This window comes from Episyrphus balteatus, chromosome 1, assembly GCF_945859705.1.
Source record: "Episyrphus balteatus chromosome 1, idEpiBalt1.1, whole genome shotgun sequence".
NCBI lineage: Eukaryota > Metazoa > Arthropoda > Insecta > Diptera > Syrphidae > Episyrphus > Episyrphus balteatus.
In genome coordinates, this window is record NC_079134.1 from 106,502,001 (window position 1) to 106,517,976 (window position 15,976).

The 15,976-nt window shown below is 32.1% G+C and overlaps 1 protein-coding gene across 2 annotated transcripts in view; it reads left to right on the top strand.

Annotated features, from left to right (window-relative positions):
* The window catches only part of LOC129907536 (protein hu-li tai shao), a 229,736-nt gene that overhangs the window by 187,916 nt on the left and 25,844 nt on the right, over positions 1-15,976 (top strand). The window contains exon 11 of one of the 2 annotated variants that reach the window (XM_055983819.1): positions 9,570-9,637. In XM_055983819.1, the coding sequence (XP_055839794.1) occupies positions 9,570-9,637 (68 nt within the window). The remainder of the gene's footprint in view (positions 1-9,569; positions 9,638-15,976) is intronic. The other variant, XM_055983818.1, reaches the window with a different exon arrangement.

Sequence of the window (15,976 nt, forward strand, 5' to 3'; positions counted from 1 at the left end):
ACGAAACATACGAGTAACGATACTGTTTAGCAACGGCGTATACAAGGGGGGGGGGGGGGGTCACGGGGTCATGACCCCCCCTCAAGAACTCAGAACTTAAAAAAGAATTTGTTATGTGATACTGAAATCTCTTGAGTAAGATTATTTTCAAAATGTTGAAGTTTTAGAACATGAACGAAAATTAAACGAAATTTTTGGTATTCAAACAAACTATTTTACCATATTTTGGGGATGTGGTCATATTTGGCTGGATTAGGATTTTTTGATTCGTTCGATAATATTAGTTGAGCTGTAGAGTTTTGTATGGAAACAAAATCCGGATAAGTATTATATTCAAAGCTTTTTAAAAGAAATTGAATCTAGTAGGTACACAAAAATAATATCTTAAGGGCAAGACACTGCTTACCAGCAAATAAAAGAAGCAGCCATATCTTCTATTTTTTTATATGATGAAGTGAATAAAATATGTTTTAAATAGGGAAGCTTTCTGTGGCCTTGCTGTGTGGAGGTCAATTCTGTTGATAAAATTCGTCATCGGCAAAATGTTAAAGGAGGATATCATTTCTCAAATCTTTTTTAGGTTTTTGCAATGTTCCAGTTCAATACATTCGTCTGATAAAATTTGGTGAATTTTGTTTGCTTACAGAATATAACAGTATTTTGTACATACTAAATTTGCTAGATCTGTTGCATTTTTTGAAACAACTATCGATTTGTTAATCATCAATGGCCAGCCAATTATAGAAGCAATGTAAGCAACCTTATCTAAGGCAATTTAAATATTATTATTAAATATCACTTAGTGCTAATTTTTTGAATAGTTAGATAAACCTAAGTTAGAGCTTATTCCTAGGAATAAAAGTTTTTTTTTTATAGTGACATTTATTCTTCTGATAGTCTATCTGACAATTGAAAAAGCAGGGCTTAATCTAATAAATACAACTGAGTGTTTTTTATATTGTAAACCGCTGATTAATACCTGAAAACGGACGAATTCCAAAATATCGCCAAAATTATTTTTTTTGGGCCTTACCAATAATGAATCGCTAAACACACGTTTAAGTATCGTCGGGTTTAAATTTACCGTCGCGTTAAATTGGGTGTATACTAATAATCAAAATAAACACTCGTTTAACTAATTGTGCTTCTATTACCAAATCTATTACATTTGTTGTCAAAATGACATAATTGAAGTGACATTTTTTGCACGTAATGTAATAATGAACAAAAATATAACTACAAAATACTTACATACCTTCATATATTTTTATTTTGGTTGTAAAAGTTAAAAAATGGAGCCCAAGCAAGGAGGCCAAAATTACATAAAAAAAATGTTCATCTATCTTGAAGTACGACGATAGACTGACTTAAAACAATGGTGTAGTTGTGGCTGTAGCTTGTAGTACTGCCAAAATTTTACTGAGGGAAACAACAACAAAAGTTGGCAGCATCTGATCAAAAAGTTGAGAATTATTCAACTTGCGCTACAAGCTACAGCCATAGCTACACCATTGTGTTCAGGGGGCTAGTTTTCTTTTTCAGACTTTTCTGAAAGTAATGAATATTTATTAATAAAAAAGATAAATATTTATAAACAAATAAATTTTTCCATTTACTTATTTAATAATTTGCCGTCAATATTATTAATTTTTCTCAACAGCTTGTTGACTTGACAAATGTTTTTTTTTTGCTGACAAATGACAGTACAAACCGTGCGTTTACATTTAACCGCGCGTTTATAGTTCAGTTTCCCAACTATAAAATTAACGTGGCGTTAACCCTTAACCTGACTATTAAATTGGTTATTGGTATGGAGAAATATTTAACGCTCAGTTAAATATTTAACTGAGCTTTAAATTTGATTATTGGTAAGGCCCTTTGTCTTTACTATTTTAATAGAGGTATTTTGAATTCCCATACAATTTTAAAACAAAATTTAAAAAAATTATATTTTCAATGCAATTACAATACAAAACTTTGCGATTCGTTTGCCTGAGGTTAGGAAGACTTTTAATTCAAAAGTTAAAACTGTTATTAAGTAAAAACGATTTTTATTTTAACTTTCTGGGCTAGTGGAAAACAACAAACAGTTGTTTTAAGGCAAATTATTCAATCGAAGTACTCGTACAGCACATTTTATTTTTAGGAGAGGATAGCCTCAATTGGTCAAAATTGAAGCCTAGTACGCTGCTGATAAGAAACGAAAAATCCCATACAAAAATGAAACAACGAAATGGTAAACCAAAAATTTCGTTCAACTTTTCGTTCTGTAGTACGCTGTTCGGCACAACGAAATTGAAAGTCTAAACTTCTTTTTCGCACACAAACAATTGCCGGGGACATTCATTGTGTGTGGAAAAATGACATTTTGAGTTTTTTTGCTTGTTTTTGTTGTTCATTTTGTCATTGCATGTCTTTCTGCGATGCGTGTTTGCTTTTTTTTCATTTATGTTTTGCAATTTTTGAGTATTTTTCGGTCCAGATTTCGTAAGCATTTCGTTGTCCTCGTGGAGAGCGACGAAAAAGTTCGTTTCACATCAGCAGCGTTCTAGGCTTTAAGGCTTAATTCTAAACTTAAACGAATCTCATATCGTTTTTGTTTGGTTATTTTTAGGACTACATTCGGAACTTTTCGATTCAAAATGCAAGACGCACAAATTTTAATGTTTAATAATTCAAAAAGCCTATTTTCAGGTGTATGCCTGCTATCAAAACTTTTGAAAAAAAAAAAAATTGGCATGACCCCCCCCCCAAGAAGCAAACCTGTATACGCCCCTGCTGTTTAGAAAGTAACGTTTCGTTACTCGATACTGAAGCAAATACCCGCATTTTAGTAACGAAAACATACGATTTGCTACAGCTTTAGTATCGATGTATTTCTTTCGCGGAAGGTAATTGTTAGTTTGGAGCAATTCGTTTCAATAGCTTTTTGATTTTGATAAAACTTTTAAAAATAGTTTTATTACATGCATAATATACATGCAATTAGGTATACTTACAGGGTGTCCCAAAATTCCACGTCGAAACGAAAACGGTAGGTAAGGTAGGTCGAAACAGTTATCAGAAAAATTATTTAAAAAAAATCGGAGCCATATATTTTGTGAGTTATGGGCATTCGAAAAAAAATTGAAAAAATGGTCACCCTGTAACGGTTTTCATGTGCCGTGATTAAAAAATCTTAATTTTTCTCAATTTTTTCTTTTGTTACGGAACCTTGAATAACCCTGCTACCAAATGCATTAAAAAAATTTGTCTGAGCTGCATCAGTTTTAAAGCAAATATTACTTTTTTGCCCAACTAAGCACTAAAAATTTTTACATTTGTCTTATTCAATGAACCGTAGTGTAAAAAAAATGCACTACGTTGTTTCTTTTAAATTCCCACGCCTCTTTCCCCCCTAGATACCGCACGCGCTGGGGTCCATTTTCACCGAGTACGAATGATTTTATCGTATCGGCACTTTTAGTGTTTTTTGAAGGTAAAAACTAATTAAAAAGAGCTAAATAAGTAAAGAGAATGGTGATACGAATATCAAAGGAAGGTCAAAGATTGGGACTGCTTAGTACAAGCATTTATTATATCTATGCAAAATTTAAAAAAAATCTAAAATGAACAAAAAAATAAATTTAATATTTCATGTTTAATTTTCAGAAAGTGTCAAAATTTTAAAACAAAAATGTTTAAATAGTCAAGAGTGTTGAGAAAAAAAATAATTCAATATACATAAATAAAATTAGGTTTGAAGACATTAAATGAGAAAAGAATCAGTAAACATTAAACATAAATAAAAAAAAAAAGTTTATGAGCGTGGTACACTGGTTTTTAGTATTTTTTTCAGACTAGTTTTATTAATATTAAAATCAAACAGATTAGTATTCAAATTTACAAGCTTACACATGCGAGTTAAGGGCACATGCAAACCATAATTAGTACGGTGTTATGGTAATTTTATTTTTTTTTTTTTTTTTTTTATAATAAGCGCGCACCAAAGGGATTAATGTACCCTTAATATGGTGAACACAGTACGAGCATTAGGAAAATAGGGAGGGGTTTGAAAGGAGATACCGATGAACATTAGTTTTGAAGTTCTGAGTTTTGAAATGGGATGGGAAAACAGAGGCGGGTAACGCGTTCCACATTCGTGTAGTGCGGCTGAAGAAAGAATCTCTGTATTTGACGGTACGTCCGAAGTTGGACTCTAGGGTAAACTGATGAGCATTCCTTGAAGCGCGAGTATTACGGTTGAATTGTTTCAGGGGAGGAATGCAACTAGCTATTTCATCGGAGCACTGCTTATAAAAATAACGATAGAACAACGTGAGACATGAGACGTTACGACGGTGCTCGAGAGACGTAATTGTATCAGTTATTGATCTATCACCTATCATTTTTATAGCTCTATTTTGTATTCTATCCAAGAAACTCAACGAGGTTATTGGAGCACCTGCCCAGATGTGGGAGTTATATTCAAGCTTTGGACGAATGTACGCCTTATAAATAATTGCTAGATCAGACGGGGAGAAAAATTTCTTGCATCTTCGGAGGAAACCTAAACATTTCGCAGCGGATTTAACTGTGTCAAATATGTGTTCATTCCACAGGAGGTGGTTTGTAATGCACATACCGAGGATGGAAAGCTTTTCGGTTTCTTCGATGCAAGTACCACTCATGGATAGTGGCATGGGAGACATGTTCCGCTTTAATGATAGTAAGCAGCATTGAGTTTTGGAAGCATTAAATTCTACGCGATTTCTTATTCCCCATTGGACAATGCTATTAAGATCAGAATTTAATGAGTTTATCATATTTAGCCGTTCAAGATCCACTTCCGAAGAACTTGGGCGAGAATCAGGAAACGAATATGAAAAACTGAGGGTACTATCATCTACAAAACAGTTGAGTGGATTAGAAGTTTCAGACAGGAGATCATTTATAAAAATGAGAAAGAGAGTCGGAGACAGAACGGAGCCCTGTGGCACACCAGCATTTATTTTGTGGGTTTCAGACTTGAATCCATCCAATACAACTTGTATTGAACGGTTCGAAAGGTAATTTCTAATCCAACGAAGAAGAGATTCATCGACGCCAAAAGCACGCATTTTCGAAAGAAGAGCTTGATGCCAAACTCTATCAAATGCCTTTGAAATATCAAGTGCAACAATCTTACTCAAGTACTGGCGGGGTCATGACACTATCAGGCAGTGTTGAGTTGGCAGCGAACTGCCTCGCAAGTAGGTTAGCTTTGTCAACAGAGCTAACAAATGGAGTGTCATTGAAGACGAGCGTTGGAACCGACGACGAGGTAGTGTTGCGAATATTTTTTACAAATGACCAAAAATTTTTACTACCTTTGGGACATTGTAGTATTTTTTGCCCTAATTCTTGATCATGCAAAAATTTGGTTCGTCGAATATGGGCGTTGCTGGCCTTTCTAGCTTGTTTGAACTTTTTTCGGTTTTCCTCAGTGGGATTGGCTTTATAACATCGAAAGCTTGCCTCTTTAACCCTGATAACCTCTTTGCAGCTCGAATCGAACCATGCATTCTCTTTCGGTTTGATTGTTTTAACCCTATTCGGGATAAAATTTCTCATTCCGGAGAGAATTAAATTTGTTATCATATCAGCACTGGAATCAACGTCACTATCGAGGAAGCATAGCGACCAGTTAAAGTTTTTGAAGAATTCGTTGAGTCCCTCCCAGTTGGCTTTCTCGTATTGCCAGACGGTTCTTCTTGGAGCTTTTTCTTTAACTGGGTTTGTTTGACACGAGAAATTCGCTGATATGACACAATGGTCTGATGTGCCTAGAGGCGATAATACACTAACAGTGTATTTATCAGGGTCAGAGGTAAGGAACAAGTCTAGAGTGTTTTCAGCTCGACCATTAACGTCCGATATTCGAGTCGGCTCGTCGACAAGCTGAGTTAGGTGATTTAACTCAGCAAAGATCTCGGCAAACCTTCCTTCGGGTGTTGTCTGGCCAGAAAAGCGAAGCCACGAAGAATTGTGTACATTGAAATCGCCCGTAATAACGATTTCAGTGCGAGGATAAAGGGTAACAATCCTTTGAATGGAGTCGGACAGAGCATCAAGTTCGTTAGAAGTTGAATTACTGTCCAGATTGGGGCTCCGATAAATAAAACAGGTATGAATGATGCGCTTATTAACTGTGAATTTAAACCACATGAAATTAAAATATGTGTTTGTACATGGACCGTATTGCGGTTGAAGTTGGTATGCGACATCGTTTCTAATGTGGGAAAAGAATAATGGCACCAAGCTATACCCAAATAGATTAAATTCAGAACAGTCTGTATTTTCACCTATTTGCGTTTCACTCAGTGCCAAAACAGCTGGCCTGCTTTGTACAGTGTAAATATACACGTCACAGAAATTGGATCTTAGCCCACGAACGTTGGCATAGTCGACCCTGAATTCGTAAACCATTTCAAAATTCAAAAAACTATCTAAAACCTATTCGGACAATTACCTATAATGATTTTATTTACTAAATCCCAATTAAAACTTCACAAAAACAAATTTTCACTAGTGTTATACCTAAGTGACAATTTGAGCTGATCCGCCCCTGTTGGCTATTCAGTAAAAAAAAAAATCAATAATATATCCGAGTCAGATTTACAACAACTCTGGTACTGCAAGAAGAGTTTCCACTCACAATACCACAGTTATTATAAAAAAACTAATTGTGAAAGAAGAAAGGGGAGGGAAAAAGAAAGGATTACTCACTGTGCTCATTGCCATTTAACACATCGCGACACAATTTTTTTTTTTCATCATGATCACTGGTGGATGATTTGTTTTTGCTGCTTGTTGATGAGCAGTTATTGCAGTGGTGGATGTTGTTGTTGTTGATATTATTTTTTTTGTGTGTGATGATGGAGAGTGATGTGGTGGCTTAATGTTGTTTGTTGTTGTTTATTGCAGTGGTTTATTTTTTTTTTTGTATTGTTTGCATGGAGGTGGTATGATCGCGCTGTACACATACACTTGTACATATGACACTTGCACTTTAATTTAATTATTTATTTATTTTTTTTTTTTTTTTTGCACGGCGCAATTTTTGTAGGGTTTTAGTAATTTAATTTAGATGAATGGATGGGTTTAAATTTAATATTTATTTATTTTTGTTTTGTGATTGATTAAATAGGTAGGACACAAACATTAATAGAGACACAACGAGAAAAACTTAATTTAACGAGACTAAACTTTCACAACGTGTGTTGCCGATGAAAGGCAGATCGGCACTCTAAGCTACGAAAGTTATAAGCACCTCTCCGGTAGTTTAAAATTAATAGGATTTAGCAGATCAGGGCCATCAATTACACCCGTTATAAGATAATGAATAAATACAAGGTCGTTATTAACTCTCCTTTGAGACAAGGTTTGGATCTGCAGTAAATTGATTCGATGCTCATAGGAAGGAAGGTTAAAAGGGTCCGTCCGTCCACGGTAAGCCTTTTAAGGCAAAACGAATAAAATTACGTTGGACTGATTCTATTCTTTCTATATGGATGCTATAAAAAGGTGTCCAAACTTGAGATGCGTATTCTAAGTGGGGGCGAACTAAGCAGTTGTAAAGAGCTAATGTAACGTAAGGGTCCTTTCACTCTTTCGACCCACGCTTGACAAAACCTAACATAGAATTGGCCTTGTTTACAATCAGGTTTATGTGCTCTGTGAAATCGAGGTTGGAGTTAAAGTTAACACCGAGGTCTTTAAAGCTATGCACACGGAGTAAAGTGTGATGAGATAATATCTTATAATCATACAGACTAGGAGATTTTTTCTTTGAAAAGGTCATCGTCTGACACTTAGTCGGGTTGAGATTTAAACCGTTCTTTGTACACCAAATGGCAAATCTATCAACATCATCTTGCAAGGATATTCGGTCATTCACAGAGCTTATGCTTTTGTAAATTTTCATATCATCTGCGAAAACATCTACGTAAACATAACGGTACTTCAATAATAGGTAAGAAGAAATCCAAGTGATTAAACTAATAGGAAAACCAAACATTTTTAATTTAAACTTTATGATGTCATGAGAAAGTTGATCAAAAGCTTTAGAATAGTCTGTATAAATGCAGTCGAGTTCCTGTCCACTTTCCAAAGCGAAGGAGCAATTTTGCAAAAATTAAAGTAGATTCGTAACCGTTGATCTTTTTTGCATGAAACCATCATGTTGTTAATTACAAATAATATTTCTACAGTAGAACGTTAAACTATCACAAATAACTTGCTCAAAAAGCTTTGGAATACATGAAAGTTTAGATATTGGCCTATAGTTAGTTATATGGGCTTTATCTCCCTTTTTAAAAACAGGAGTAATATATGCGCTTTTCCATATGTTTGGAAATATACCCGATTTAAGAGATAATACGAAAATGTGTTGAAGAGGGAGAGCTAAAACGGATCTACAGTTTTTCAAAACTATCGGAGGGATTCCATCAGGTCCCAGAGAGCAATCATCATGAAGAAGTGAAAGACAGTGTGAGATCTTATCGAGCTCAACTGGAATACTGTTAAATGTAACTTTGGGGTAATCACGTACATAGTGGAAGTAATCTATATCTATATCGATGGGGGTATCAATAAAAGATTGACTAAAGTTATTTGCAAACGCTACAGAGATCTCAATAGTACTTTTTAAGATATTATTGTTATAATTAAAGTTGACTGGATAGCTGTCAGACTTCTCTTTTGAATTGACGAATTTCCAAAAACTTTTAGGGTCTTGTTTGATAGAAATCTCCATCGACTCAAGATATTCTGCATAAACATTATTGGAGAGAGTCTTAAACTCATCAACAAGAGAGATGCATAAATCATGATTTTCGGGGGACATATTTTTCAAATAATTTTTCCATGCTTTATTTCTTTTGTTTCGGAGAATTTTAAGTTCTTTGGTATACCATGGATGGCATATGCTTGTGTATTTGGATCTTTTCAAGGGAACTATCTCCGCTATACAACGATGTTTCGGCAAGTTACCTTAAAAGTTGGTGTGTTATATTCTCTTTTCAAAATGGTATAACATTGTTGAGAATATTCCATAAATAACCGAGATAAAATTTTTTTTCTTAAGAAATTCGACTTTTTCATTAGATACCTAATTTTTAAATATTATTTAAGTTTTTGTATTCTGAAAGGTTCTGAAAGGGTACAAAACTTAAATAATATGGAAAAATTACATAATAAAAAAGTCGGATTTCTTAAGAAAAAAAAAATTATCTCGGTTATTTATGGAATATTCTCAACAATGTTACATCATTTTGAAAAGAGAATTGACTCACAAAATATATGGCTCCTATTTTTTTAAATTATTTTTCTGATAACTGTCACCACCTACCCTATCTACCGTTTTCGTTTCGACGTTGACTTTTAGGACACCCTGTATTCATTGTATATTTATTACTTAATTTGATAGTTTTAATTTTTTTATATATTAAACAACTGCTATAAATTCGATGAAAAACTAAAATTGTGTGCCTAGTTAAAAATTTTATATTTTTTACTCATGATTACTTTTATCTTTTTAATAATTCCAGGTGAAAATATACAAAATGGAGATCATTCTGAGGCTCATCTCAGCACATTTTCCCACAGCAGTAAAGAGGTAAATATCTTGAAAATATAAAACACGAAAAAATGCATGTTTTTATTGGTAGCGTTCTAGATTTTCGAGAAAATTTCATTTGTATTTTGTTTTATTTATCCTTGTATAAACAATAGTAATATCACAGATAGTGTAATCATATACAGATATCTTGCCTGCTCAGAAAAATATGAATCATTTTTTTCCTTACCAGACAAGGAGCTTTCAAAAATAAAGCTGAAAAAGCGCTTTTTCAATTGGACATTTTTTTCTTACTCACTCTCATAGAAAAGAAGAGGTTTTTTTCAAGAAAAAGATGAGCGAGGTGATTTTGTGTGTATTTACTGAATATTTTAAAGCTTTTGGAAAAGCTCTTTTTTGGTCAATTTCAGTTTCATATATCATTTCTCTCCATATGAATAAGACATCTGTATAATTTATTATCTGTGGTAATATCATGAATCCAAAGGACTGATGCGCCCGCTGGTTAAATGAGGCGGAAATATTTTGGAAAGATTTAAGTAGGAGTGGAGAACATGGCTTTTAGCTTTGTGGATAGAGAGAGAGCGAGACGAAGTAGTGTAACCAGAAATAGAAGTTTATTAAAAACTAAATAAAAACCTGCAACCATACGGTTGCCCACGAGTAAAACTGTAGCTAGTTGAAACAAATTTTTTGCATCAATCGTTGATCCGTTTTGTAAAATAATTTTGTTTTGAAAAAAAATTCAAAAAAAAATTGGTAAGCAATTCGTCGCCTAGTATTGAAGTGCCGTATACGCCATTTTTACATTTTTGGGAAATCGCATTTAAATGTTCGGAAGATAATTGCCAAAGAACTAACCGCTGGTATTTTTTGATATTTTAGTATGTTATATAATTAAAATGTGTCTTTTATATACATGCTATTGGACATCTGCAATTCGTTTAGTTTTCAAAATATTTAAATTTTTGTCCAAAATGAGTTTGCCGTATACGCCATGAAAATCAGAAGTTTCTTTTATTCATATACACGTACGTCAAAAAAAACATAACGTACGTCAAAACAATTCTCAAAAATTTCTTGCATTGCATGAAAAATTTGACGTAAATGCCAAAATTTCTTGTTTTTGTCAAAACAATAGTGAATATCTCGGCAACGAAAAAAGATAGAAAAAAACGGATAGCAGATTTGAAAAGACCACATTCGAAAACATACGACTGCATACCTAGCTCAAAAAATGCAATTTGGCGTATACGGCACTCCAATACTAGGGCGACGAATTTTGTAGAAATAACTAATAATCATCTAAAACTAAAATTCCAAAAAATTACAGTGCACCGTTTTCGAAAATTTGAGTTTTTTTTTACTCAAAAAATTATTTTTTTCGAAATTTTAAAACTGTTTTATGTTTATATTATATTAATGCATTTGAATACAAAAATTTTTTGAAATTGAATAATTAATATACCAAGTTTGGCAGAAAATGGGGCGGAAGGGGAGGGGGGGAGTAGGGTTGAGATTCAGTGAAATGCCGATTCATTTTATGAATTTGCCAACTGCATCCGAATTTTTTTTTTACTACATATTTTTGAAAAAGCAAAAAATTTAGGAATAGTGTTTAATAGAACCCTTACATGGAGTGACCACATTAATTCTACAATTGGCAAAGTTTATGGTGTTTTAAGGAAACTTTGGATGTCTCATAATTACACTCCACAAAAAATACGTATGTTGCTGGCAAAAACGCTCATACTTCCCATTCTTTCTTACGGTTGTGAAGTTTTTAGAAATTGCGATGCATCTAGCAAGAGAAAACTTAATGTTGCGTTCAATAATACCGTGCGTTATGTGTTTAATCTGAGACGATTTGATCGTGTTTCAAACTATTCGAAGTTAATTTTAAATATGCCATTTGATCACCTCCTTGCCTATAGGGCATTGGTTTTACTTTCGAATGTGATTGAAACTCGTCAACCTAGTTATTTGTTTGATAAGCTACGCTTTGGATCCTCTAGCAGATCTCATCAACTCATTAATCCACGATTTACATGCTTAACATCTGAGCGACAATTCCTAGTTAGCTCTATTCGCCTATGGAATTCTCTACCAGGGCAAATACGGAGGTGCGGCGGGACTGAGAGATTCAGGATCGAACTTAAAGCTCACTACTCTAATTAATATATATTTTTTTTTCTTCTTCTTATATTAAAAAACATAAATGGAGATGTATGTTAAAAAACTTAAAAACTTATACATTTTTGAAAATTATTATTATTATTGTTATAAATTATAATTGTTTAATATTTTTTCAATTTTGCTTTTATTTTTTGTAATTTTTAATTTATTATATTTGTATACTGTTATATTGTCATAAACGTATATTATGTTCTGTAGCTCAACTCAATCAAATTTTTAAGCTTCACTTGCAGTAAGATAATTTAAGTCTTAATGTGTAAGCATTTAATCGAAATAAAACTAAACTAAACTAATATTGGGAATCATTTTTTTATAGAAAAAAAGAAATTAAACTTTACTTTTCACGGTTAAGCATAGATAGATAGATAGATAGATAGATAGATAGATAGATAGATAGATAGATAGATAGATAGATAGATAGATAGATAGATAGATAGATAGATAGATAGATAGATAGATAGATAGATAGATAGATAGATAGATAGATAGATAGATAGATAGATAGATAGATAGATAGATATGTAGATAGATATGTAGATAGATATGTAGATAGATAGATAGATAGATAGATAGATAGATAGATAGATAGATAGATAGATAGATAGATAGATAGATAGATAGATAGATAGATAGATAGATAGATAGATAGATAGATAGATAGATAGATAGATAGATAGATAGATAGATAGATAGATAGATAGATAGATAGATAGATAGATAGATAGATAGATAGATAGATAGATAGATAGATAGATAGATAGATAGATAGATAGATAGATAGATAGATAGATAGATAGATAGATAGATAGATAGATAGATAGATAGATAGATAGATAGATAGATAGATAGATAGATAGATAGATAGATAGATAGATAGATAGATAGATAGATAGATAGATAGATAGATAGATAGATAGATAGATAGATAGATAGATAGATAGATAGATAGATAGATAGATAGATAGATAGATAGATAGATAGATAGATAGATAGATAGATAGATAGATAGATAGATAGATAGATAGATAGATAGATAGATAGATAGATAGATAGATAGATAGATAGATAGATAGATAGATAGATAGATAGATAGATAGATAGATAGATAGATAGATAGATAGATAGATAGATAGATAGATAGATAGATAGATAGATAGATAGATAGATAGATAGATAGATAGATTGTTTGATTGATTGATTGATTGATTGATTGATTGATTGATTGATTGATTGATTGATTGATTGATTGATTGATTGATTGATTGATTGATTGATTGATTCATTAATTCATTAATTCATTGATTGATTGATTCATTGATTGATTCATTGATTGATTCATTGATAGATTGATTCATTGATTGATTGATTGATTGATTGATTGATTGATTGATTGATTCATTCATTGATTCATTCATTGATTCATTCATTGATTGATTGATTGATTCATTGATTGATTCATTGATTCATTGATTGATTGATTGTTAGATTAATAGATTGATACATTGAGAGATTGATTGATTGATAAGTTCTTTATTTTTATTAATGAATTCATATATTACATTGCGCTCGAATACATAGACATAGTTGACAATAATATTGTATAATAAGAAGAATAGTTAGTGAAAACAATTATAAAAAAAAAACAGTGGTGGTGCCACATCGATTTTATTTTGTGTGGGGTGGGAATACAAATATAAAGGAAGAAAAAAAAATTATAAAAATTATGCATTAGAAAAATAAAAATAATTTTAGCAAAAAGAAATGTGAAAATTAAAAATCTACAAGTTTTTTTTTTAAGTTAAGTTTCCGCAAACAAATCGTATTTGGTTATATACATAATAGGGTGGGTCAAAAAAATCGAAATTCTTTTTTTTTTGATTTGGTACTCCGAAAAATCGATTGCTAGACACCTCTAGAATATACACACCAAATATGAGCTCTTTATATTAATGGGAAGGTCCTCCGCTTTGCAATTTTCCATTTTTACATCAAGCTTCTACTAAAAAAATTTTTTTTTTATTAATTGACTTTTTAGCAAATTTCTTTTCAGATTCTTGTAGAAAATTGAACGCTCTACAAAAATATTTGAGGTAAAAAAATCGAGAAAATCTTTAAAGATTCGTTTTTTGGTCTTAATTTTGTAACAAACTGAAAAATTATAATCATCAAACGCGCAAGACATATTCTTGTTGGAAATTGATTGCTCCACAAAAAAGGTCTTGTTAACTTTTTTCATTAATCTAACCATTCTAAAGATATTAGAGGTCAAAGTTAAAAAAAAATATAAAAACTTTTTATATTTTAAAAAAAATTCCAATTCACTGAAACGTCATTATTTTCAAATTAGCAAGATATATTCTTGTAGGAGCTTAAACGTTCTACAAAAAATTCTTTGGATTCAAATTGATTGCTTTAACCGTTTAGAAGATATTCGTATCCAAACCAATGCTCACTGATTTCAATAGTTTTCTTATGACCCGTATGCATTGCGATTTGGATACGAATATCTTCTAAACGGTTAAGCAATCAATTTGATGCCAAGGAATTTTTTGTAGAACGTTTAAGCCCCTACAAGAATACGTCTTGCTAAATTGAAAATAATGAAGTTTCAGTGAACTGGAAAATTTTTTAAAATATAAAATATTTTCATAATTTTTTTTAACTTTGACCTCGAATATCTTTAGAATGGTTAGATTAATGAAAAAAGTTAACAAGACCTTTTTTGTGGAGCAATCAATTTCCAACAAGAATATGTCTTGCGCGTTTGATGATTATAATTTTTCAGTTTGTTACAAAATTAAGACCAAAAAACGAATTTTTAAAGATTTTCTCGATTTTTTTACCTCAAATATCTTTTCAACGGTTAGATAAACGAAAAAAGTGTATAAGGCCTGTTTTGTAGAGCGTTCAATTTCCTACAAGAATCTGAAAAGAAATTTGCTAAAAAGTCAATTAATAAAAAAAAAATTTTTTTAGTAGAAGCTTGATGTAAAAATGGAAAATTGCAAAGTGGAGGACCTTCCCATTAATATAAAGAGCTCATATTTGGTGTGTATATTCCAGAGGGGTCTAGCAATCGATTTTTCTTAGTACCAAATCAAAAAAAAGAATTTCGATTTTTTTGACCCACCCTAATACATAAGTTTAATTTTTGACAGTGTTACGTAGCAAAGTTTCTACGGCAAGAAGCCATAACTTTATTTCTTTTAAAAACGTGCCAATATTTCTTATATTACGAACTTTTATAGGAAGCGTATTAAAAAGTTTGCAGGAAGCAATGGAATAGGAGTTTCTGTAGCTTGTCGTTTCAAAATATGGGATATTTACTGTAAAGGTTATATCCCACACAGTTTTAACTGTTTCAGCCCTAGCAGTCCATCAAGTTCTCGATAAATTTTTCAATTGCAAAGAATCTTAAATGCTTTTGAATTCCTCTACCATATTATATATTGAAAACTTTTTTTGCTACCACAGAAGAAAACATATAATGGTTCCAAATTATAAAAATACTCTTTAATCAGCACAGTTGAATTGCATGCTGTTTTAACGAATATATTGATACGATGCGTTTGACTTGGATAGGGGATTTTCTCAATTTCAACGTATTTGTAGGTTCTATTCTATCAAAATGCCAAAGGAAAAGGATAAAGGAGAGAAGAATTTGGAAGCCCATTCAACCAAGATTACAAGACGCGACACGAGCTAACCAGATGTTAAATACACCTATGTACGTAAAAAAAAAAAGATTTGCCTCGTACGAGCTACCCAGATTTTAAATACCTATGTGCCTAAAAGAAATGATTTGGCGTTCAACTTGCCGAATAATTTGCCGACTCGGCAAATCCTACCACGTACGCGACACGAGCTAGCCAGTTTTTAAATACATACACCTATGTACCAACTATAATAGTCGGAAGACTGCGTACGTTGACGTACGAAAATTCCCAAATACATCCAAATCAGATTTCACAGCCTAGCGGATTGATCGGTTTCGTTCAGTTTTGTTTTCGGACGTAATCACACTTTTATTTCTCAATTTACGTCCCTTGACATTTCTCAAAAAAGAAAACATATGTAATGAAAGTTAAGTGAATTCATTTTTGTTTTTCACAAAACATTTATAAGTTTTGTTATTTTACCAAATAAATTTATTTAAAATATTAGCCCTGTTCCATTGGAGGT